This window comes from Colossoma macropomum, unplaced genomic scaffold (assembly GCF_904425465.1).
Source record: "Colossoma macropomum unplaced genomic scaffold, Colossoma_macropomum, whole genome shotgun sequence".
NCBI classification, from domain to species: domain Eukaryota; kingdom Metazoa; phylum Chordata; class Actinopteri; order Characiformes; family Serrasalmidae; genus Colossoma; species Colossoma macropomum.
In genome coordinates this window covers 37,534,451-37,561,685 of record NW_023494791.1, presented here as the reverse complement: position 1 = coordinate 37,561,685, position 27,235 = coordinate 37,534,451, and the positions used below count along the sequence as shown (strand labels likewise).

The window sequence follows — 27,235 nt, the reverse complement described above, 5'->3', positions numbered from 1 at the left end:
CTTGTGGCCTCAGTATATTAATTTGTGGCTGCGTCTTATTTAAAAAAATGGTGACACTTTATTTTGAGTGGTCCTTTTTAGGCCCAATCCCATTTCTTCTTTCTTCCCCTACCCCTTGTTTTCGAGTGTCACCCTAACCCCTTGGAACAGAGTTACAAGGGGTAGTGGTTCAAATCTTCCCCTACAAAATGGGACCCTCAAATTAAAAAAAAACAAAACATTGCTTCATTAACAGGCTACTAGCGGTGCTCTGCAGGCGACCCGGCCCGTCTTCAGTGATAGCAGAGGTGGGTTAAGTGCAGCAACCTCACTGCTGGGCTTTAGTTACATTTAGGGCATCATGTGCCTTCAAAGAGGGGAAATAAGACAATTATTCATTATCGCCCATTCCTAATTCTTCAGTGATATGAAGCTGAAGTCGCTATTTGCCAGGTTCTAGTTTAAATTTGCTTGTCATGAAGAAAATGACCATAATACATTGAAACAACATTAAACTAAGATAATTTAATGGTTATCATAATTTTTTAACAGCGGAAATTCTCACGTTTGTGGGTTTGTTTGGTCACTCGTGCAGCCATCTGGCTGGTTTTTCTTTTTTTCTCATAACACTCTGTTTGGAGTGAGTCTCTGAAAAATCTTAGTTTGGAGGGTCATGTAGCCCTAACACTTCATCCTACCCCTCTATCTGAACAAAATCAGGACACCCTAACTCTAGACGTGAATGTGCAAAACAGAGGGCTAAGGGCTAAGTGGTAGGGGCAAGGGGTGAAATGGGATTGGGCCTTAGATGAAACAAATGCTCAGTGGACTCTCAGTGTCCAAAACATATATGTCAAAAACATATGAGGGTTAGGATTAGGTTTTGGGTAAGGATGGGTAAGATTAGGTTTTGGGTTGAGGTTAGGGTTAGGATTAGGCCCAGGATTAGGGTTAGGTTTTGCATGATGGAAGTAACATATTAACAACACATCTACTTAATGTAAGTCGTGTATCAACAGAACATCTACAAGATATTTATTTCAATGTATTCAGATTGACTACTGCTACTTCACTGAGACATTGCTGATGTGTTACTGATTCTCTGTTAAGAGTTTATTAATCGCCTACAAAGGACCACTCCAAATAAAGTGTTACCAAAATAATCACTGTGTCACCTTAGAGACTCCATCCAACTGCTCTGGAATTAAAACTTGATTCAGGTTGTAAATCGTGTTGTGAAAATAAATCATTATATTTTTGTGTATTTCCAGGAGGGTATTATCATTTCTTTCCTGTGACCCTCTAGATAACATCAATTCAAACCTCAAAAACACTTTAAATCAACTTCTGCTTTTCTGTTTACAGTAGAAGAGAGAGCAGTTCAGAACAGGAAGGGTTATAATTGACTTCAGTAACATCTATAAGGAAATGATTGTCCTCTTAAACACTCAAGTTAATCACTAATTCTCTTCTGCCAGCTCTGATTATTATTTTGTGCTTCAGGCTATGTAACAGGAGGGTGCAGCCCCATTGTAAAACTCTAGATGAAAGCATTCCTAGCAGATAAATGAAAAGGTTTTATGGTCTGCTACTCGCTGCTGTTTATTTCTGCATGTCTCTACACTGAAAAAGTAATGCACTGAATTTACCTGATTCAAATGATTCCTCAGTATTACAGACAATATGTGTGTTTATTCATGCAACCATTTAAAGTAAATCAAAGCCTCATACTTTTCATTGTGGAGACACTGATTGCCTTAATTGCATAGAAAAAAAACAAAGGATTGATACCTCAGAAGTGAACCAAGTGCTGCATTTTACTACAGCATGTCGAAGGGCCCATATTATGGAAAACCAAATTTTTGAAAAGTTTGAAGTAATATGTAAACATTGTTAAAATGTCAAAATCACTACCCAGTCCATACAGTCCACTATTCTGCAAAACAGCATGTTGGAATTCATTATTTCTGCTGATGTCATAAAAAAATTAGCATATTTACTTAAATCTACCTATTCAATCCAATCTAGAGCCGTTAAGCCCCATCCACTCACGCTGAAGTTGTAAGGAGTGTTACAGCCCTGAGTGTGTTTTGAACGAGGCACAGTACAGTGTCAGTTAGTTAAAACTGAGATCATTTATAAATATATCTTGTCTTAAAGGCAGCACAGTAACAAATAACAACCTGTTTGATTGTAAGAGATAAGTTGAGTTTGGAAAATGGCCACATAAAAAAGAATTGTACTTTTGGTGCATAAAACCATGCAAATGTTATAAATGGACTGGAAATAAAATACAATCTAGATTATGGGCCCCTTAAAAGGACAAAGTATGAAGGAAATGCTATTTTTTAGCAATTATTTATTATTAAAAACAGGACTTACAGGAAATGCTGATGTCTAGGGAGTGAAGAAGCACTTGGTTGGAGGGGAAAAGGTCTGCTAGAATTTGTTACTAGAAGTCCAACATCCTGTATTCTGTTGCCAGAGCGCCTGACTGTCAAAAGAGGCAGTGAGAATAGTTTTTTTTACATTTGGAGAAGCCAGTGTGTGATGACTAATTGTTCTGCTTATTGCTCATAGTTACTGAAAGAATAATGCAAAATTCCCTGCATTCTTGTGTCTGTGTTCTCTCCACAGTTGGCTGCGTTAGCCTGCGGTTTTGTCATGCGGCTCTATGCCGGAGTCGAGGATAGGGGCTTCCTCAGACAGCTGCACTCAGTGGGGGTGGTGGCCCAGTTTGAGAGTTTGCTCAGCACTTACAGTAAGTGCACAACTCTGACAACACACACAACACGCTCACACACACAAATTTAATGTCCTATGACCTGTAGCTATTTGATCTGTAGCATATAGTGGATTAACATAGAGAACAGTTTCTGCGTAATTAAATGTTTAAGATGTAAACAAAGTCATTCAGAGTGGTTGGGTGTCAAAGACTCTGTTCTAGACAAATGTACAGAGTCAGATCAGAGTGGTGGTAATAGGAACCAGATATCTGAGGAGTTTAAAGCTTCACAAAGCTGTCTATGTCAGAGAGTTGTTAAATAAAGTGGTTAGAAATGCCTGAGACATTGTTTTATAATAGGTAGAGATAAGATTTAGGCAAACATGTTTTTTTTAATCCATTCATGGCAGATGGGTACCAAGTAATGTAAAGAAATCTAAGTCAGTATGTTTCTCTACAGTGCAGCGTTTCACATTAAACCACTCTGAATGACTTTTGTTTATTTCTCAGTGATTTAATCACGATGATTTCGTTGCAGAAATTTAGAAAAATTGGTGGAATTCCCCTGAAGACCAGAAAACCTGTACACAAAATGCACTTTTAATAGAAGCCTATGGGCAGCTGCTTCAGCAACAGCATTACTTATTGTAATCGCACAATGCCATGTGGCAGATTAGGTCAAAAATTGCTGGACAATTCCTCTAAATGTGGGGTCAACAGTAATTCGGGACACTTTTTTAAATATTTGACAACATTTCAGAGGAAAACCAACATCAGTGTTAGCATATTTGCTAAAATTAATGTTAGCAAGCTGTAGTATTAGCTACGGAAATTAGCTAAATGTAGTAGCCTATCTGAAGCTAGCAAAGTAAGCTTTAAGTGAGCTCTGCAAACTGTAGATTCCAATAATGATAATGTAACAATTTCCCCATAATGTAATATTAACATCCTGAAATGCAGTTTTGCACTTAAATTGATCAAAAATGTCATAATGCTCTATAATGTAGTAACTTGCCTAATATTGTTATACAATGTCTTTACCAATTGTGTAATAATATTTTGGTAACACTTCACTGTAAAGTGTTGTTCATAAGGCTACGACACCTACATGAGCTTGTCATGACAAATACATTACGCTACATAAATGTCTGTAAATGCTTATTCCAAATAGGAATGATCTGTCATAAAGGCTACTTTAGATAACTCGGATCAAAATCTGCAGATGTAACCTTCATAGCAAATGATTTTTGTTGGAATATGCTTTTATAAACATGTTATGTCAGTTGTCGTGACAACTGAGAGTGTTGGGGAAGTCACAGATTGTTGAGAAAGTCTTATGGCAGATTTAAATAGAGCTGAATCTGAGGAACAGTGAGAGTGTGAACCTCCATGCTCCTCTACACTCTTAGGTCTGATACAGGTCTGAAACCGTTACTGGGCAAGTAGCCCTCTTGTCACTGGGGTGGTACCCTTAGCATAACTGTACCATAATCCATTGAAATTATATTTTCTAAGCTGTATTTCGTCTCATCTCCAGTCTTTTTGTTTTATTGTTCTGTTTTAACATCAGGTTATGAAAAGGTACAAATATGTACTTTTCACCTGGGAAAATCTTATTGAAGGTACACAACTGGACCTTAAACCCACTGTTGTACATTTGAAGGATCATTTACATTGTTTGTAGCTTGATGAATGAAAAGTGTACCTGCACAGAACCTTTATTTCTAACAGTGTAGAAAGAATAACTGTAAAATCTTTCGGTAATTACAGTCAGTTACTGGCAGCAATATCACTGATTTCGCTCTTTAATTCTCTGTGGTGTTAGTGAATTTCTCTTTACACAGTCTGTACAAATTCATGAAAATAAATATCTCAAGGACAGATTGATTCAAATCAGAGCAATTTACTAGGTTAAAATTGCAATGGACCTTATGAAAGAGAATGAATGAACCATAATTCTTAGTTAAGCATTTCTGCTAATATTCAAAATATATTTACATACTACTAAATTTACTAAACACCCTAGTAGTGCCAGTAATGGATAACATGCTGTTCCTACTTGCAAGTTAATTGTTAGTTAGTTAGTTAGTTGTTAATTCTCTTTTGTCATCATGTCTCTGTGCAGTGTTGAGCAACAGACATAAAGAAAGATGACCGAATAATAACCCAGTATAACTTCAGTTGCTCTATTGAAAATGTCTGATATGGGGTTTACTCAGTAGCCGTGCACTTCTCACAGTAGCTGTGTTTCAGAGCTAAGGATGGAGCCAAGGAAGGCTGCATTTCTCCAACATTGACACTGAAGGCTCTTCTGTTTTGTAGGATGATTCAATTGTGACCCAAGAAATGCATCCAAATTTGAGGACACAGATGGTGTAACTGTTAAGACTTTCACTTTCCCGCAATCCTTCACACACCACTCAAAACAATTTGAAACATGAGAAAAACAATCAGACGTGGTGAGATGGTACGGCACCAGAGTTCATAACAAATTTTAATGAAGTGTAACTTTTAAGATTTAAATGTGTCACAGTGTTTACATCAGTTAGCTGCCATGTGTCAGTACAGCCTGCTTAAGAGGAGCCTTCGTATCCCAGTGCTAGGAAGATCTCTCCTACCTCCACTGAATCCTTAGCTTTGAGGCACAGCTAGGGTCTCCCAGCACATGGACTCTTCCATTTTGCTTTGGCTCTCACCACTTCCAGCTCCACTCGTGACCACACACACCTGCAACTAATCTTTGGGGTCAGGCTGTGTTCAAAATAGCTGCTGCGTACTGCATACTGATTGTGCACAAAAGTAGTAAGCAGTATGCAGTATAAGGCCAATACAGCAAAGATAGCTGTATAACATACTGCCCTGGACAAACTTTCCAGTAAGAGGCCTGAGCTATTCCATGATATACTGCATCCCAAAATGCAACACGATCATTTCAGGAGGACATAAGCACAGACGTAGATGTCTAGTTAGCCCCAAACAATTGAATAGCCCTGGGATTCAGCCCTATATGGATGCATAAATGGCATGAAATTAAATTATTTGTCCTGCTACGAAACTCAGTGCAGTGCTGAAACCTCTCTGCAGTTTTCTCTGCTGGTCTTAAGGTGGGTTTGCTTACTTTATCTATTTAATAAAGTGAACTTAAAGTGAGCATAGATAATGTGGTTAAGACTGTAGCTTACTAAAGTTGTTCTGATCCAAACAGTCTGCTCAGCTTAGGCTTTTCAGGCTCATGTGTGGAGTCACGCTGCTTATTATCAGCTGGTGTTGCAGCTGCAAACGTAGTAAAAAGGAAATCTTCAATCTTATGCAAACATAGGAAAACAGGAAACCACACAATTTCACCACATTGACAGATCCAGATCTGTCATACTGCTGTATACTTCTATGAAGAGTAGCATGCAGTATACAGTATATACTGGTGCAGTACGCAGTCTGCTATTTGGAACACAGCCTTGTTGTTTGGTTTGCTTATTTTGCGAAAACTGCATATCTGCGTAGGCCTTGTTCTTCGTTCTTCCCGGTAGTTTCTAGTATTTTCTTTGTGGTTGTTCCCCTAGCGCTGTTGTTTTCTGGTTTTGATTATGGATTTGTTCCTGCCTGCTAGTGGTTTAACCATTGCCTGCAACTAGAAGAGTTGGATTGCCCTAAATAAAGATAGTCAGCAAATGTATCCTGCCTCAACGCACCATATATTACAGCACCGTTTTAGAATTATAAATTAAATTACAATGAATAGAGGACAGAGAAGTGAAAAGAGAGAGAGATAACCTAATAACTTCCTGGAACAAAGAATCCATGTCTAACTTGCAGTTCATTTTATTTAAGAGAATTGTCATGTTTGTGTGTTTAAACACTGCAGGTATTGTAGTAATTTTTGTATACGTTTTAGTTCAAAACAAAAGGTTTAAATATCCAATCAGCATTTTTTTTTCCCTGTGGTATCAAGAGAGAGACTGCAAAGTAAGCTTTTCTATTAGTTCAGGCTTCAGGAGCTGGACTGAAGGCCTTACACATTTGATTAACTATCAACATACAGAGAAAGTGACAGAACAAGCAACTAATCATGTTTTGATTTTTAATGTGTGGGATCAAATTAAGTGAGAAAAAATGTCACTCTAGGCCTTCTGGAAGTTCAGATAGATCACTGACTGTGAGTGTGAGCCATAGTCTAACCAGGTTTCAGTCAGGTGTTAGAAATGTGAAACAGCTGCAGCTCTGTATCAGGACCCTTTATTGAAAGAGTCACTTTAAAACTGCTACATACATGTGAACGCTTTAGCATTATGTGAATTTCTGCATAAGCTTGGTCTAAAATGAGATCAGATCTTCATTTAAGTGATAACAATAGATAAAGAGAACTCAGTAAAATAAATAACATAAGCAATTATATAGTTTTTCATACATTCATTGAACAAAGTGATTCAGCATTGTACAGTTTGGCAGGCAAAAGTATGTGAACCTCTAAAATGATCAGTTTAATATGGGGATAATTAGAGCAGCACCCTCAGTCAATTAGATGACAGTCAGGTGTGAGTGTGGCTGAGCCTAGCCTATTTTAAAAAACATCAAGTCTTCACCATTAAAATCTCGTATTTACCACTTACATTTGTTAGTACATTCCATGTATCAGTCACATTAGGTTTGAGGTTGAGGCCCTCAGACAAAAACAGTAGTCAGTGCTCATTACGCTGAAAGAGGGTCCAGTACTGTTTCTGAAGAGTTTAAACTTCACTGAACCGGTATCAGGCAGAGGATGTACAAATGAAGGAAATTCAACACCACTGTTAACCTATCCCAGGAGTGGTCATCTAACAAAAACGTGTATGGCATATAACATTCAGGGAGACCACAAAGAATGCCAGGGTAACATCTAAGGATCTGTAGGTTTCTCTTACATTGGCTGATGTCATTGTTCATGAGTCCACCATCATGCAAAGACTGTACAAGAATAGCTTGTTTAGAATGATAACGTGGAGAAAGCCACTGCTCTTCAGGAAGAACATCACCTTTTTTTAGTTTCCCAAAACGACCTGAATGATCCAGAAGACTACTAAAATAATGTTATGTGGATGGATAAGGCAAAAAGTGAATCTTTATGGCTTAAATGAGAATGTTTGGTAAAAACTGAACACTGCATTCCAGCATAAGAACCTCGTCACAACTGTGAAACATGATGGTGGCAGGGTTTGGGGCTGTTTTGCTGCAATTGGACCAGGACAGCTTGTGATCATTTTTAGAGCTATGAATTCTGGGCTGTATTAAGAAATTCTACAGAAGAATGTTAGGGCATTCTTCCACAAACTGAACTTCAACAGAGGTAGGTCCTGCATGGGTCCTGCAGAAAGACAGTGACCCTAAAAACCTCAGTTACTTGACAAAGAATAGGAAGAAATTTTGAATTTTGGAGTTGGGTGAGTCAAAGTTCAGACCTACTCCAACAGAACTGTTGTGGCAGGACTTAAGATATTGTATTTATATAAAAAGAAAATAGCCCTCCAACATAAAATAGTTGAAGTAGTTCTGCAAGGATGAATGGGTCCAAAATTCCTCCAATAAGTTTGATTTTTTTTTTTTTTGTTTTATTTGGTTTTCTTTATCTATTTTATGACTTAAATAATGATCACATTTTGGGCCATGTTTATGTATAACTTCATATAATTCTAAAGGTTTAACAAACTTTCAAGCAGCAGTGTATGTCTGTTACAAAGCTTCAGGTAAAACATGAAATGTATTTACAAGCTTCAAACATCTATGGTTAATCTAGAACAGCCAAAAAATGCTGATATGCACAAGTGTTAGCTGAGTGCTAACATAGTCTTGGTAAATAAGGAAGCCTGCAAAATTTAGGGTTGTTATAAAGGTGTTTATGTATGTTTATTTTTTCACTCTATCATTGAATGAAATAAAGTGTTCACCATCACTTATCATGGCATCCGTTTACTACCTCTTCACAGACTGGCTACCTGAAAGATACTAACTGAAAAAGGCTAGGATAGTAATGTTAGCTGAGGTAACTTACCATTAGCATCTGTCTGTTTATCTAAAAGACTGCCTTTGTGTTCATCTCAAGCCACGTGTGATCTACTGTGGTTTTCTGTAGTGTCACTGTGGCTTTGATTTAATGTAGTAATGGCAAAATGCTGCATGACACGCAGAGAAATTGAACAGTGCTAGAGTCTGTGAGCACTGGCACACGTCAGTGCACTGTGTTTGCACCGGTGTGCGCACCTCCGTTAAAAACAATGGTTTTGAATTTTTGAATGCTGCATAATGCAGTGTTGCATCTCCAATGTGTGGCGGCCTTAAGGGTTGCACAACTTTTTTTTATGGATAAAACCACAGGAGAAGGGAATGCTTTACAACAAGAGACTTTAAAAATTTGTGACAAAGCCAATCTCCATAGGCCAGTAGAGCGTGATGAAGACTCCAGAATGTCGCAGATTTGTATCTCACTTAGGTGCACCTTAGGCTGTCTTGCCAAGTTACCTGCCCACGGGGAAGGTCCAGAGAGCGAGAGAAATTTAGAGTGCCGTAACTCGACAAAAATAATATTAACCAACTTCAAACTTTACAGGGTTTTTAGGGCGTTATGCCCCCTCTCCAACGACACATGACTTTGTACTGTAGTCTTCGGGAAACCAGAGATACGGACCCTGAAATCACCAGGCTCCTCACTTGTTGTCTTCTCTGAGGCATCCATGTTGTTAGTGTCATAATCACACGATAGCTTAAAGCATCACCACTGAGCAGTAAAGTCAACAGGTCTGTGCATCTCCTAATACCTACCAAGAGCCGTTATCTGAGCACTACCAGGAAGGCACAATGAAGTCTCCAGGGCCTGCTTGGAAATTCAATGTAAAAATGGATGTAAATTTATGCCTAGCTGGGAGCAGACAGTTAACTTCTAGGCCTTATCTAAGCAACTTTAAGGCAAAGCACCACAGTCAGAAATGACTATTTTGCTCCTGTCAATCATATTTCATTGTTGGATAAATTTACTAAGAGAGGTGCTTATTACCAACATTCTGCTGACACTTTGCACTGATAGGGGTCACCAATTTAATGGGTCATTTACTAAGAACTTCAATGCAAATGAGCACAGGCACAACTTCATAGTTGACACATGACCAGTGAAATATAATCATGAGTTTGGCTCATGTGCTTTTTGTATGAAAGCCTGTTTCGAACTCATTCGGTTAAATTAATGACTTATTTTCTCAATATTTTGACTTAGAATACTTCTTAACAAAAAAAAAAGAATTATTACTCACTGAGAAAGTTTAAAGAAATTAAGACAACAATTGGAAAGAAATTCATAGTTACTTACGTTGCTTAAGTTACTATATTCTACTTTATTTTGAAATGCATGATAATTTTTTCAAAGGCAAAACCTGTTCTTTGAGAATGCTGTACAGTTTACCTCAAAAAGCTGTTCGGTTTGGTTTTATTTCCATCGAAGTAATAATGTGTGTTTTTTTTATCAAAAATAAATAGATGCATTTGAAAAACTCTTTTTTCACAGCCATGTTTGGGACAAAAAAGAACAGCTTTTCACAGTCGTTAAAAAACTCACTGTCAGTTTTTACTCTCAGTGCTGCCAAACTAGAGTGGAGTAGGTGCTTCATTATAATAATCTCCTCCCTGTGTTTTGCACTTTGAGAGGGAAACTCCAACAAATGCATATCCAATGAGGCAAGTGCAAAATAGCAGCAACTGCCCATTTGATCTTTTTGTAGCTGTTGAAGCACCATTGCTGTTTATTATTAAATGGTGACAGCCACTTTTTAACGTTAAAATAGTTTGTAATGTTGCAAGACATTAGTAAATCTGCCCCTTGAACTGTAATCGTAAAAATGTAAAAACTCAAGTATATGTTTAAGTATGTTTATTTCGGCATATTTAGTCAATTTACGTCCACTTGCATTGAAATGTATTTTCCAAAAGGTAGCAACTTTAACAGTGGCTTAGCTCCACCCACACTTAACACAGCCACATCTTGTCATGTATCACTGGAAAGGTTGCTTAATGTGGAGTCTTAACTGTTACATCCAAACATGTCAATTTCCTTTGCACTAACGTTAGCATTCACACAAATGGTGCACGTTCGCTGAGAAAAGCAGTTCTGAGGTCCATTCTTAAATAAGCTTTTCTTTACATTTAAAACCCAAAATTTCAGCTTCTAGAATTAATGTATTGATGAAAAATTCTTTGTTTATTTTCACACTGTTGTCCCGAATCCTCTTGTAACTTTTGTTACTATTCCAACTTAGTTTATTATGTAGATTTATTATGTTAATGAACTGTTTTTTATTTTGGTAAGATAAATTGGCAAAGTTAGCTATAGGCAGAAGTAGCATAGCAATTCAGCTTATAAAAGCATGTTACTAAGCAGCTGTAATTGTTACATATTGTTACTGTCCAGAAAAAACATATATGTCCAATTTTTTGTATTTCACTCTTCATCATTTGAACACAGCAGCAGTCCTTTTTTCATTCTGTGAAGTGTTTATGATGAATGGATGAATAGGACTGCTCCAAAGTTAGTTGGAATAAAATCTTTATACATTAACTTGCATTAAAAGTTAAGAATGTTTTCACTATACCATTTTGGACATGTTTTTGTTTTGTTTTCTGAGTCGGCAACAATGTTTTCTTGAAAGAGATCATCTTTTTCATGTTTCTAAAAAGCTTCAGCTGGAAGATTTGTGAGTAATTCCAACAGGCTCCAACAAGTATGTCCACTGTAATCCTAAGTGTTTAAGAAAAGGGTTCTGGTATGGCATTTATCATTTTGCGGTGCAGAAAGTATGTCGCTTTTGGACGTCTTCCCACTCCACTCCAAAAAAACCTTCACACGAAAACAACTCAACTCTAGTGACTTTTCTGTCTGTTGGTGGAAGCTTTTGCTGCCAGCACCCCCTATTTGCTCCCTGCACCACTCTGTGTCTGCCAGGGTATTGTTTCTATTTACGTGTGTTTTTGACAGTAGTGATGAATATCCTCCGCCCATCCACGTGTTTCCATCATGCATTGTGTCTGCAAATGATATGTCACATATGTCAGCAACATCCAGAAGCACCCGTCAGTTTCTCTGTGCAAAAGCTCTTGGACTGGTGCACAGTGGAAGTGTGTATTGTGGTCTGTTGAGTCAACCTCTCATATTGTCTAAGAAAATAATGGAACATTGTGCTCCGCGGACCAAAAAAGAAACGGACCATCCAAATTGTTTCCAGTGTAAAGTTCAAAAGCGAGGATCTGTCATGTTATGAGGGAGCGTATTGAACTTGAACATCTGTGAAAACGCCATTAACACTGAAAACATATGGAGCAACTTACAATGCTTTTAGACGACATATTTTTCATGAACGTCCATGCTTATTTCAGCATGACAAGGCCAAGCCACGTTCTGCACTTGTTACAACAGCATGGCTGTGTAATCAGAGACTGCAGGTGCTAGACTGGCTTGCCTGCTGTCCAGATCTGTTTTCCCCTGAAAATGCATGCAAAATACAACAATAAAGGACCCGTACAGCTGCACAGCTGCACAGCTGTAGACTCGTGTAACAAAAGAATGAAAAAAAATCTGCTTTGTAAGTTGCCAACTTTGTTGACAAAAGTATATGAATCAGCTTTCAGGCTGTCCTTGAGCAGCAATTACTTCGATCAAATAGTTATTATAACTGTTTAACAGCACTGCACATTGACTCGGGAGAAATATTGCCCCATTCCTCCATGCAGAGCTGCTTCAACTGTGTTATGTTGGTGGACTTTCTTGCTTGAACGCCACACCTTAGATTCTGCCTCAATATTTCTATAGGATTAAAGTCTGGACTTTGACTAAGTATTTGCAAAATGCAACATTTCTTCAGCTGTAACCATTCTTTGTAGACTAACTGGTGTTTATAGGGTCATTTTCTTTCTGCAGGACCCAACGTTTGTTGAGGTTCTGTTCATGAATGGATGCCCAATTTCCTTTTAAAATGCAGAATTCATAGCTCCATTAAATGATGCCAAGCTGTCCTGATCCAGTACCAGAAAACAGCATCTAATCCATTATACTACCACCACCATGTTTCACAGTTAGTTTGAGGTTCTTATGCTGGAATGCAGTATTCAGTTTTGCTAAACATAACATTTCGCATTTAGCCATGAAGTTCCATTTTTGTCTTGTCTGTTCACATAACATTATTTCAGTAGTCTTCTGGCTCATGCAGGTGATCTTTAGGAGACTTCAAAAAGGCAGAAATGTTCTTCCTGGACCGAAGTGGCCTTCTCCATGCTAACATTCCATACACACTCTACTCAAGGAAAGGATAGCAATGGTTTTAAATTTCCTCCATTTGTACATTCTCTGCCTGAACCTCTTCCAGCCTAATGAGCACTGACAGATGTTTTTCTGAGGTCCTCAAAAATCTAATCTTATTGAGACATGGCATGAACTAACACATGTATGTGGTGAAGACCAGACTTTAATGGTGATGACTTAAGTTGATGTTTTTAGGTAGAGAAGGGTCAGCCACACTAGCGCCCCATTGTCATTCAGTTGATTGAACCACCCGACCCTAATTATCATCTAGAGCAGGGGTCGCAACCCAAATGTTAAGAAGAGCCATTTTGTCCTTTCAACAAAAATCAAACCACCTTGCGAGCCACAACATTTTATGTCCATTTTAACATCTTGGCTGTAAATGTCTCAGTATGTGCTAATGTTTTAGTATAGGCTAAAAAATATAAACAAAAGCTATTTAGCTCTGCTTTAAGCTTTAGGTCAGCTGTAGCCCCTTTACTTGCAGGATACTTTGCCACAAAAGTAGAATAGTTTCTTGTAAACTGTCTCTCAAAGTTCATATTTTTATGAGGTCGAAGTCGGCTTTTCATTTGCAAGCTTCTTGTTAGAATTTTCCTGTTCCACCTTAAATGGTGAATGAGTTGCCAGAATGTAACTGCTGTACCATTTAAGGTGGAACAGGAAAATTCAAACAAGAAGCTGACGAATGACAAGCTGACTTCAACCTCGTGACTTTTTAGTGTTTGACAGTTTTTTGTTGCATATCAGGAAACCAGATGTCATACTTAAAAATGCAAATAAGTTTGTTAATTTCCAAATTATCATTGTTTGTCTTTAATCTTTTTCTTGGCCGTTTCTTTAGCTGCTAGCTAGGCAAGATTGTTATCTGCGTAGTCTATGTGACCAGCAGGCTGTGCGCCAACTTTCAGGGTTAAAGGGTGAATTAGCAGTTGTACATTAACTCCAGCATTTAAGGCCATTTATTGTTCAAACTGAGTTAAAACGATCAGCAGAGCTTTATTTTACTGCAAAGAAGGATTATTTAATTTTTACCCAAAAGCCTAATTCTGCTGTGGAGCCGCAACAGGGCAGTAAAACAGCCACATGTTGCTGACCCCTGGCTTATACCAAACAAAAAAAAATTCTAGTGGTTCACATTCCTTTTTCCAACACAGACATTTAATGCTGGATCATTTAGTTCAATAAATGAATGAAAAGCTAAATAATTGTTTGCTGTATTTGTTTTATTGAGTTCTCTTTATCTATTATCAGTTAAATCAGTATTATCAGTTTGATCCGTTCGAAGGCAACAACATATTTTAGTCATTTTAATGAATTTGAACTTTAAACGATCGTGAACCCAGCATTATGAATAGAATTGAATGGTGGGCTGAGTGTATCGCTACACCTCTAGTTTTAAAGGTGCACAACATTCACTTTCCCTGAAGAATACAAATATAAAAATAAAATCGAAAGCCTGGATGATGGGGTGAATGGAGTTGTTTCTAATGAAAATAATAGGAACTATACTGTATAATTGGTACTAGCGCAGTGACAGTTTTTGTACCCTGAAAGGTACATGGTGTTTTTAGGCCTGTTCAAGTTGTTTTTCTTAAGAAGGAATTCAAATGAGTCTAATGGTTGCACATGAATGAAAAGTTGCAATAACACAATTGCTGCCATAAAGACTGTTTCTCTTGGCAAGAACTGTTGTAACGTTTTGTTCGTGTGCATCCCATTGACGTTATATCGCAGTAATCCAATCCAGTAAATCCAAAGCACTGTATTTTTTCAGTGTACATGAGTCATTAATTCATCAAAGTAAAAATACTTTGACTTTGAGCTTTACCTCCTCTGCTTACCTCCGCTGAACCTTCCAATCATGTGCCACACCTCACACCAACTGTACAGTCAGAAACACATGCTGCATGTTCTAAAGCAGAATTTCATTAAGGAAATTCCATCAGTTTTTCCAAATTTCTGATCTGTTCACTTGTTAAGATGTATTCAATGTCATTTGGAGTGGTTTGATGTGAAGTGATTCATTTGTAGAGAAACTTATCAGCTTAGATTTCTTTACAGTGGTGGTGATAGGAACCAGAGGTCACAATGTTCACAAATAAATAGCCACATATATTTGCTATGCAAAACTACCAATGAACCTACAGTGCCCTTTACAAATAGTGGCACCTTGATAAGCATGAGAAAAATGGACTGTAAAAACATTTTTAATAGCTAATTCTTTTGATCTTTCATTCATAATATTAACAATAACTTGACCTTTATTTTTAAAGTACAATAATTGAAAGAAAAAAAAAGTTTAATTCTTTTTCTCAAACCTGTGAGTGCCACAATTGTTGGAACTCCTTCATTTAATACTTTGTGCAGCCTCCGTTTGCAAAGATGACATTTCTGAATCTTCTGCTATACTATATGGACAAAAGTATTGAGACACCTACACATTACACCTACAGAAGTATTTATGACATTCCTTTCTAAATCCATAGGCATTAATATGGAGTTGGTCCCTCCTTTGCAGCTATAACAGCTTCCACTCTTCTGGGAAGCTTTCGACAAGATTTTGCAGTGTAACTGTGAGAAATTTTGCCCATTCATCCAGAAGAGCATTTGTGAGGTCAGACACTGATGTTGGGCGAGAGGGCCTGACTCACAGTCTGTGTTATAGTTCATCCCAAAGGTGTTTGATGGAAGCATACAGTTGTCCAAAATGTCTGGGTTGGCAAAAGCATTCAATTTTTCTCTACACTGGAACTAAAGGTTCTAGGCCAACCCCTGAAAAACAACCCCATAGCATTATCCCTCCTCCACCAAACTTTACAGTTGGCACAGTGCAGTCAGGCAGGTAATGTTTTCCTGGCATTCGCCACACTCAGATTCGTCCATCTGACTGCCAAATAGAGAAGCGTGACTCGTCACTTCACAGAATACGTTTCCTCTGCTCCAGAGTCCAATGGCGGCATGCTTTACACCACTTCATCTTGGCATTGTGCTTGGTGATGTAAAGCTTGCATGCAGCTGTTCAGCTGTGGAAACCCATGCCATGAAGCTCCTGGCGCACAGTTGTTGTGCTGATGTTGATGAGGAGGTTTAAACTCTGCAGTTACTGAGTCAGCAGAGCATTGATGACTTTTACGCACTCTGGCGTTCTGAACTTAGTGACCCTGCTCTGTAACTTTACGCGATCTGCCACTTCGTTCCTAAATGCTTCCACTTTTCAATAATGCCACTTTGTAAAGGCAGACTGCATGGCTAGGTGCTTGATTTTATATTTATTATGGTAAAAATTTAATATAAAAAAATTAAAAACCTGTGGAATTCTATTTCAAGTGTTGGCTAATTATTGCCAGGTAGGTCAAAGGTCAACCATTTGACTCCACTGTTCATTCCTTGCAAAGAAAACCAGGTTAGATGATGAGTGTGTACATGGTACATCTTTACTTCTGAGCTTTTATCTAATTTGACCATGTGTGTGTTAATGTAGTGTGCCGAGGGCATATTGTTCAGTAAAAATCCTGCCAGATGATACACTTAATTTCAGAGTAAATTTAAAGGTCTCTCTTAGCAACCATTTCATATACAAAACAAACCATCACGCATATGAGGGCACGCAGTATTTTCCCAAAAGAATAGCAGAGGGCAAGAAGGTTTATTAGAGAGCTGGCAGTCTGTGTGTTATGTTTCGCAACTTGTTGTCTCAGGGCTGTTCCACACAGGAACTCTAGAGGTGTTCACAGAGTGTGTGTGTGGAGCTGAACTTTATCCCGATTAGCTTTCACTGTGCGTTGTTTATTGATCATTCTACCAAATTGGTTCAAAGCCAGAGCTGAAAACGTATAGTTATAGTTTGACTTATAGGTAAATCCTTTAGCTTTAAACGACCCTTTACCTTAATTATGTTTATTTTATTAGAACTGATGACTGAACATTCCACGTTTGTCGCTACTAGAACTCTCAAAAAAATTCATTAAAACACAAAACAGTTCACCTTGTTGCAGAAAAATGTGTTTCGGTAGTGACAATTCTTAATTTTACCTAGTGAGACTTTTAGACACATTTACTTTAAAATAATGAGATGCACACCATGTAGCCATGACAGCCTCACTTCCTGCTCTAAAATGTGGGGATGTGGCTAAAATAAGGTTCTGCTTGTGGACTAAAACTGTGTTTAACATGAAAATATGAAACAGCATTTTTTGTTTTAAAATTATAAAAGTTTTTTTAATTTAAAAATTAAACATGATAAATAATTTAACAAATCTTTCAACTTGAGAACTCAACTAACTATAATAACTTTAAGTATTCAAGAAAAAATGTAAGTATTATTTTTTAGAAGTTTAAATGTAGGGGTTTGGCTTTGCGAAAATTTAAAAAAATGATATATATTTAGCTTCTCAATTAGTATCTCAGTTAATGTTGGGTTTAAATGAATCAGAACATAATCCTACTGTAGGACCACAGTTTAAACTAATTCAGTAAAATGGTCCATATATGCTTGAAAACTACTATTTTACCTCAATCGAGAGCGCGATTAAAATATAGTACAGTACTTTGCAGAAACCACCACTCGTTTATTTAATTTTCAGTTTCCAGTCTTTTATCGTTTGCTTTTCTTTGCTGAGAAAACAAGATAAGACTATGAGTACAGTACTTTGAGAATCTTACTACGTGCTCTCGGGTGTGTGTGTGTGTGCCTGGAGGCAAGTTCCCATGTATGCGTGAGTGTGAGTCTCTTTAGTAGTATGTGCGAGTGTGTATTAGCATGCGATGGTATGTAGACCTGTGTGTGTGTTCCTGCAGTAGTAAGTGATCTGTGTGTGTGTGTGTGGGTGTGTGTGTGGTGTGTGTGTGTGTGTGTGTGTGTGTGTGAGTGTGTGTGTGTTTGTTTCTGCAGTAGCAACTGGTCTTTGTATGTGTTTGTGTGTGTGTTCCTACAGCAGTAACTTGTCTGTGTGTATTTGTGTGTGTGTGTGTGTGTGTGTGTGTGTGTGTGTTTGTGTCCCTGCACTAGTAACTGGTGTGTGTGTGTGTGTGTGTCTGCATTAGTAACTGGTGTGTGTGTGTGTGTGTGTGTGTGTGTGTGTCTGCATTAGTAACTGGTGTGTGTGTGTGTGTATGTGTGTGTGTCTACAGTAGTAACTGGTGTGTTTGTGTGTATGTGGCCCTGCAGTAGTAACTTGTGTGTGTGTTCCTGCAATAGTAATTGGTGTGTGTGTGTGTGTGTCTGCAATAGTAACTTGTGTGTTTGTGTGTGTGACCCTGCAGTAGTAACTTGTCTGTGTGTGTGTGTGTGTGTGTATGTCTGTGTGTGACCCTGTTATAGTAACTAGTGTGTGTGTGTGTGTGTGTGTGTGATCCTGCAGTAGTTACTTGTCTGTGTGTTTTTGTGTATGTGTGTGTGTTCTTGCAGTAGTTACTTGTCTGTGTGTATTTGTGTATGTGTGTGTGTGTTCCTGCAGTAGCAACTTGTCTGTGTGTATTTGTGTTTGTGTGTGTGTTCCTGCAGTAGCAACTTGTCTGTGTGTATTTGTGTTTGTGTGTGTGTTCCTGCAGTAGTAACTTGTCTGGGTGTGTGTGTGTGTGTTTCAGGTGAGGAGATAGGAATGCTGGAGGATATGGAGGTGGGCATTTCTGACCTACAGAGAGTTACCTTCAGAATCACAGAAGCAGCCTCTGATGACCCCACCAATCTGCAGCCCACTGTCAGCGGGAGACGGTGAGACACGTACACACACATACACACTTACACACAAGTATAGTGTCTGAGAGCGCATGAAGGTGTACGTTTAATAGTGTGATAGGTCTGATAGTGTGTAAAAACAGTCAAGTGTGAAATGTGGCCTCTTATGCACACACAGGTTTGTCTTTATGTGTATTAAACATAACCATGTGAGGATTTGATTCTAGCTAATGATTGCTGCCCTGTGCCTATGCAAGCTCCATACAGACATCCCCTGTATTTTGTTAACACCTAGACGTTGTGCCTGTTGATGGCTGTAATAAAAACATGCAATTTTAAATTTCTCACTCCTAACTCCACGAGATAATATGACTAAAATTATCTTTAGTCATTGTTTTTGAGGAGTTTGTCCTGTCTGTTCACTTAAAGGAAGAAAAAACACAACAAATGACGGGTATTCAGAGACAATGCAAGATGTCACACAATTCATTCCATGAAATTCAGGCATGATTTAAAACCTTTTGAAATCTTTTGGGGGGTGTGTTGGGAAATGTGTGGAGAAGAAAATTCCAGCCACTGTGGATGATCTATGAATAGGAGCGAACAATTTGTGGGAAGCCGTTCCTTTAAGTGTTTTTAAAGATTTTAGGAGTGTTTGATAAAGCACTGAGGAACACTAAACTGTCAAAAAGAACTGCTCACAGGTTGTTATTTGTAATGATCATAGACATGCCAAAAAATAGACATACTTTACTAAAGTTTTTAAATATGATTTAAAGGAACTGCTTGTCACATGGACGGACATGAGGAGGCAGGATGCAAGTGCGGTTGTTTTATTGCAGTCCATATTGAAGTGTTCAGTTTTTAGGTATTCATAAGGATTATGTTTTGATCTATTTAAACCCAAAATCTTAACCCCTAAATCTCAACTTTAATGTTGTTTTTAAAAAACATATTTTTTTTAAAGTGAAAAATTTAGATGTATTTTTTTTATTTGTAAATTAAATATATATATATATATATATATATATATATATTTTCACAGAGTTTTAGTCCATAGGTGGAGCCATTTTAGCTACACCCCTGCATTTTAGAGCAGGAAGTGAGACTGCATCCCTGTCCCTCATGGCCACATGGAGGTTAGATCCCATAAAAATGTATAGTAAATGTGTCCCAAAATCTGAGAATCAGTTTGTAATGATGGAAAAGGTTGAAGAAAACATTGGCTGACTTTTTGACAGGGTGAACTTCTGAACTCACAGAAGAGATTGTACCAGATGACAGTTTGAGTCATAGCTGAGGTAAACTTTTGTACGCATATGGAGGGTTTTGTAAGATGGCCAAGTGAAGAGTTGCTCAAGAAGGCCCAGTAAGGAGAGAACAGTGTGGTAAGAGTCAGACCAGAGTGAGTTTTAAAAAAGAGAAATCATATGCGTTTGGTTTTAAGGGTTACCAAAAAAAGTGTAAGGTTTTCTGCAATTAAGTAAACTTTTGTGTTTTAATGAAAAATACATACTATATATTATTATATTTATGTGTGTACAACTGTTCAAAGCTGTGTTTGCTAGTCATGTACTGGCTAGCGTTTTTGAGTTATTACTAAAACAGTCACAACCAAAACATTTGATAGTTTTGGTTGTGTTATTATTATTGTGTAATTATGTAGTGACCAAATGTAATGTTCAGTCATTTATTTTAACTAAATAAACAGAATCAAGGTTTAAGATCACTCTTAGCAAAAGGATGAAAGGATTTAGTCTAAATTCCAAGTCAGTTAAAAGTCCAAAATGCTTTTCATCCCTGACTTTGAACCACTTTGCTAGAATGTGCCATACAAGGACTTCACAAGAAAACACAACCAATACTCAGAAAGAAAGGCAAAATAAACAACTCTTACAAGGGTCATAGAGCACACACAGCAAACACAAGGGGTAATTATACTGTGAAGGATGAATAAGAAGCAATAGGGTATAAACACTGGTGTGTGGTAACACACAGGATAAACACAAGTAAACAGCTACACAATGTGGCACAGTTATGGGTAACATGGGAAGAAAAGTGACTGAGGAAATTATGACATTGCATCCCAAACATTCTTCACTGCTTTCTGCAGACCGTTCATTTTTGTTGGATTTTTCTTTTTTTCCTTAGGTTTTAAATCAGGCCTGAATTTCACAGAATAAACTGTGTGACATGTTGCATTGGCTTGTTGGAATATCTGTCATTTGTCATAGTTTTCCTCTTTTAAGTGATCAGACAGGATAAACACCTTAAAAACAGTTGCTGATCATCATTGCACAACATATATATTAAAGTATTTGCTATACTGCACTGGCAAACAATTGTGCACATGCACATATGTGAGCAGTTGTTTGCCAGTGCAGTGTGGTGTAGCCAATACCTTATACACCGATCAGGGATAACATTATGACCACCTCCTTGTTTCTATGCTTGCGCTGGTCTGAGTGGATCAGACACAGCAGTGCTGCTGAAGTTTTTAAACACTGTGTCCACTCACTGTCCACTCTATTAGACACTTCTACCTTGTGAGTCCACCTTGTAGATGTAAAGTCAGAGACGATAGCTCATCTGCTGCTGCACAGTTTCAACTCATCCTCTAGTCCTTCATCAGTGGTCAAAGGACACTGCTCACAGGACGTTGTTGGCTGGATATTTTTGGTTGGTGGACTGTTCTCAGTCCAGCAGTGACACTGAGCTGTTTAAAAACCCCAGCAGCACTGCTGTGTCTGATCCACTCAGACCAGCGCAACACACACTAACACACCACCACCACATCAGTGTTACTGCATTGCTGAGAATGATCCACCACCCAAATAGTACCTGCTCTGCGAGGGTCCATGGGGGTCCTGACCACTGAAGAACAGGGTAAAAGGAGGCTAACAAAGTATGCAGAGAAACAGATGGACTACAGTCTGTAATTGTAGAACTACAAAGTGCACCTATATAGTAAGTGGAGCTGATAAAATGGACAATGAGGAGGTGGTCATAATGTTATGCCTGATCAGTGTATATAGCCAATACTTTTTCATATAGTCAAAAGTGGCGAGTATACTGTAAATAGAGGTTGGTAGTTCAGGCCTGAAGAGTAAAAATCCTCTTCAGGATTTTGTTCCAACTGCCTTGCTTCTCTAGTCAGCTGAAACCAGCGTCAGAGATGTCCAGGCAGTTGGAACGAAATCGTGGGGAAGATTTAAAATTCTGTTTGTCTAGAAAGAGCATGTATGTGCTCACAAAACACTAGAATTAAAATGAATGCAAATAATATTAATACAAAAAAAATCATGTATGTCAAGTGTCATTTAACAATTTTCGAACCTCTCCTCAAGAAACCTAGTATTATTTGTAGTTATTCCACAATAGCAATTCTTCAATAAGTTAGCCACACTGGTGATGGATTTCAGCAAAACTGAGTGATGGCTTGGGGCGTCGAGAAGGAATCTGGAACCAAATGTTGTTCTTCAAAATATTTCACAGGATAAAAACTACTTTTCTGAAAACAAGAAATTTCCACTTCATTTTATTGCATTTATTTTAGTTGTATTTATAGCAAAAATACATTTGCTGCTGAGATAAGTGGTTTTAAACAATTTGCTTAGGTGCCTAAGATTTTTGTACTGTGCTGTAAATCTACACAAATAGCAACATTAATACCAGGTACCCATTAGCATGATGTTCATGGTGTACATTCTCTTGAAATATAGTCCTAAATGTAGGGCATTAAGTAACGTTAAAGTAAAGTTTTTTTTTGGATTTTCTGATAATATTCATTCTTAGTTATGACCTACAGAGTTAGTTAAAATAGCTGTAGGCAGTCAGCATTAACTTAGAAGAATCTGAGGTTCTGAACAGCTGCTGCAAACCACCAGTCTGGCAACTGCAGGCTGAAATGGTGAAGTTGGATGAGGAAGTCTACAGTTCACAGCAAAAATGCATTTTAAGGCCAGGGTTTACTCTTTATGGCACAATATTAAATACTTCCTCTGTAAGCTGTGCTGTCTAGCCAGCAGTGATTCAACATTCCATATTTCAGTAACTGAAGTTTACAGGAATTCTGTGCTCAAATTGTGGGTTTAATCCACAACACTGAAGTCAGTAAGTTAACAGTAACAAAGAAGGGGTGTTTCTCAATAGCAAGGAGGTGAAGAACAGACTTGTGCTCTGGGGGGAGAACGCTCTTGACAAGTTACCTAAATGAAGTCACAAAAACACAAGGGCGGAGAACGCACGAACAGGAGTTTGAGGTGTGTTGTGTACAAAGCATTAATATACCATTTAGTAGCCTCTAAGTTTAGAATATTGCATATCAGATACAGTTTTTTTTTTTTTACTAGTATCATCAGTTCATCAGCTACAACCATGACAACAACAATGTTGCTTAAATGTTAATGAGCCAACAGCGAGTTAAACTGCAATTAAAAGTTTGGATTTGAAATAAATGAATAAAACTGCAGAGTGTGTGACAGCGAGTGAAAGTGGGAGAGATGCAGACAGAAAAGGTGCTGCAGCTGTCATTGCTGAGCTGAGGAGCTGATCCAGTGCGCATCTTTCTCCTCATCAGAGCCAGGATGAGGAGAAAGATGCAAGGCTACCTGCTGTAATGCCACTTATCTTTAACTGTGGCTCTTTGCTATGATAGGTACAAGCTTATGCGTTAACACAGCCATTGACTTCTTACCTTTTCACTTTAATTTTAAGGTGTTTATAATATTATTAAGGGGCTAAAAGACTGAAATAACAGAGAGTAAACACACAAGGAACAAGCCAAATGACATAAATCAATGCAATTACTGTGTAAAGAAAATAACTGAATAAATACATTAGCAGAAAACATTCATATATATAAAACCCTTCTTCAGCATTTCTCCAGTCAACCTCCAAGTGTCCATCCTCAATGTGTATGTCTCAGACACCAAAACACAACTACATCATTCATCGTCAGTTGGCCATTGCTAACTTGGCTAAGGCTAACACTGTAGGCTATTATTATTTTATCTAACCGGAGCCTTGTTCTTATGAATTTTCAGAACAGACTTTCATATTATGAACAAAAAATTATGTATTTCTCACCTCATTTTTTTTTAGCAGTACATTTTTTAGAAGAATTAAGAGCACTGTTTACTTAGCAGAATACTTATAAATGTACAGCTGTGGGTCAGCATCCCCTGCCAGATGATGGCGCCGCAGTGAGTGCTGGGTCTTTCCATTCGTTCTTGTCGGCAAGTCACTAAGCAATGCATACTCATTCTCAGGGTGGAGCAAGAACACATCCAGGAACTTTAACCGTTCTCTGTAAATGCATTCCTAAGTATTGTAATGCAGCTTGAGTGATGGAAGATGATGCCGAGCAGGAATATTGAGAAAAGTCCAAGGACTAGTGGCTAGAGCACCCTCAGGAATGCTTTACTAAAATAGCCTAGTGCCATGTTAATGTCTGAAAGGTCAAATATGGAGTGAATTTGGCCGAGGGCCATGTCAGAAAGAAAAGCTTGTCCATTAACGTGTTTCATATTTCTTCTAACCACCGTCTGTGAGCCTGTTTTTTTTTTCCGTTACCAAATTACCAAGGCGGTAATTGTTTCACTTGGATAAGATTCAGTCAATCAAAGTGGACTTAGTTGTATCTTTTAGATCTGATTTAGTCAGCTGGTCTATTAAAAAGGTATTAGTCACCCCATTAAGATGATAATCTCTAAGGATCAGCCTTTCTGAAGCACTATAATGAGACAGAAGTTCAGCGATGTCATCAATTGCAGAACAGTTTAGTGTTTTTTTGTGATTCTTGGTTTGGGAACCACTGGACTACGTTACCTTTGTTCAAAGCACTCTGAAACATCGGAACATTTGATTGATACCACGTGTTCAGTTTAGGAGTGCTCTATGTTTTCCTGTCTGTGCCAGGAAGGCACACATGCTGCTGACTGTGAATCCTGATTGTGCCAGGCTGTGTTGCAGTAGCTTCAGATGGGCATGAACTTACCTCTAATGTTGGGTGATTGAGTTGATGTATCTATGAAACACTGTCATTATTTTGGACATCTTACTTAAGGCTGCCAAACAACTGCCAGCATACTTGACTCAAATGACCCACTTTTAATGTGTGTGTGTGTGTGTGTGTGTGTGTGTGTGTGTGTGTGGCAGAGACCATTACACTGTAGAGGTGCCGCTCCCACTCCAAGCCTTCCAGACGTTGCCAGATGAACTGCGTCAGGGCAAGCTGCTGCAGGTCGTCCCTGTGCTGTTTAATGTGGGCATCAACGAACAGCAGACCATCGCAGAGAGGTACAGCACAATAATACATTCATACTAAAACACATTCATTAGAATAACACACATATATATACAATTGCACTATATGGTTAAAATTATTTAATGTTTTCTTACAATAACTGTTTATTTAACCCTATTATTGAGTAACTGCTATTAATTACGTTACTACTGTGAAACACCTGTGTAGGTTATGTCGTTAAGAGAGGGAGGAATTGAAGTGACCCGCCTATGAATTTTTAGAGTTGAAGTACCTCAAGTTAACTTTTCTCTGTGTAATTCAAGTGTAATTACATATTTAATTAAATATTTCTAACATGGTTACAAAGTGATTTCCATTTATATTCAATTTACATGCCGTATTATCAGCTTCTGGCTTTTTTCCATTGTTTTCAATGTCATGCTATGACAGAAACGAGGCTGGATGATTTTAATTTCCATAAAACTAGACTGTATACATAGCAATTTTTCGTCAGACTCAAATCACAGTAAAATATCTCCTTTTTAATTTATGAACAACCCATTTATGGATTTTTGTAATTGCTAGCCATAACTGTGACTGTCCAGTTTCCCAGCCTAGTCTTGGACAAAAATGGTGAATTTTCATTGGAAATAGTCTTGGATTAGGCTCAATCTAGGTCACCACTAAGGGTTAAGGGGTTTAACTACATTAAACAAAGCTGGTTAAATGTGTTAACTATGTCTTTTTCTCTTTATACCCCCATCCTCTTTCTGTCTTTTTCAGATTTGGTGATATTTCATTACAGGAGAGGATAAACCAGAGGAATTTCGACATTTTAGAGGCTTACTATAAGTCACTGAGTGCCAAGGTCCCTTTAGAATGTGAGGCTCTGTTTCAGTCATTGTATAACAAAGATTCGTGATGCACGTACGGTTCCTTTCGAAAACTTTTTGTCCTGTTCGTTTTTCACACCTGCATTCATAAACACGTTTGTTCTTGTCAGCATAGTCATAGATGACATCAGTTGGCAGTTGCTTTCACATCCATTTATTATTATTGAGTGTAGTGATGTTTTTGTGCCTTTTTGATCACCATCCTTCCAAATACCGTCTGTTTCAAATTTTTGGCAAGAGTCAATTCCAGACCCTATTTACAATAAAAAATTACTGACATTCAGGATTATGAAACCTGACGCATGTGTCACCGGCAGTTCCTGTAAATAGTTGGGCAGTAAATGAACACTCTCTTGTTTCAAATTGCATTGTAGCACATCTTGTCTTGTCTCTTCCCATTAATCTTCCTCCCTATCTTGCTTGTGAATGTGTGCTACCTTATCTTCAGCAGCTGCTTTGATAGGAGAAAGAAAACAGTCTTAAAGACTCAGTGAAGCGTGCCAGGCTAGATCTCAGGTGTCTTTCTCTTCCTACTCTTTTTGACAGTCTCTTTCTCTTTCTCTCTACGTCTCCCCCACCCCTCTCAGGCCTGCCCTGTTTTCAGACGCAGACTGATGTTAAAGAGTTACTTGAAACACTGGGCCAGAATGTAGTGACCAAGAAGAGGAAGAATGTGGAGATTCTCTGGCTTGCGGGAGCGGTAAGACATAGCACCTGTCCTCCAGCATACAGAAGAATCTAAGCGGTCAATGACAGGGAACAACAAACTAAAATATCACTCAGTTCTCACACAACAGACTGTGTAGAAAAAACATTACCAAGAAGCTTCTAGTTGGTTTATTTAGCCTTCACGGCTCACATTTCACTGTGTCACTGTAGACTCTGGTGAATAATCACATTTTCTTCTTCCATCTGTTGCACAGCTTATTCAAGATTAAGAAGAGCCCAATAAAAAAACTACAGAGACAGCAAAGCACACTAAGACTACCTAAAACAGACAGAAATCATAAAACACCAGAAATAAACTAAGTTGCACATGCTAAATCATCACAACTCGTCAAAGCCACAGAATAAAACTGGGTTTTAAGCCGTCTCTTAAATTGACCCCCTTAATTATTGAGTCAAGGGCCAAAAAGACAAAAGCGATATGCATATAAAAATACTCCAAAATGCTGTATACACTCAGAAAAAAGGTGCAAAACATCTCAGTACCTTTAGTCAGGGAACATAATTGTACCATAATCCATTGAAATCATATTTTCTAAGTTTTATTGACTCCACAGACCCCGTCTCGTCTCCAGGCTTTTTATTTTATTGTTCTGTTTGAAAACATCAGGTTATGAAAAGGTACAAATATGTACTTTTCACCTGGGAAAAATGTATTTAAGGTACACAGTTGGAC

General features: G+C 38.1%; 1 protein-coding gene across 1 annotated transcript in view; it reads left to right on the top strand.

The window, feature by feature from the left end:
* inpp4b (inositol polyphosphate-4-phosphatase type II B) overlaps window positions 1–27,235 on the top strand; it is a 413,125-nt gene that overhangs the window by 364,658 nt on the left and 21,232 nt on the right. The window contains exons 17-21 of the mRNA XM_036575007.1: window positions 2,617–2,740; window positions 18,603–18,729; window positions 24,853–24,993; window positions 25,724–25,821; window positions 26,421–26,533. Coding sequence (XP_036430900.1) covers window positions 2,617–2,740; window positions 18,603–18,729; window positions 24,853–24,993; window positions 25,724–25,821; window positions 26,421–26,533 — 603 coding nt within the window. The remainder of the gene's footprint in view (window positions 1–2,616; window positions 2,741–18,602; window positions 18,730–24,852; window positions 24,994–25,723; window positions 25,822–26,420; window positions 26,534–27,235) is intronic.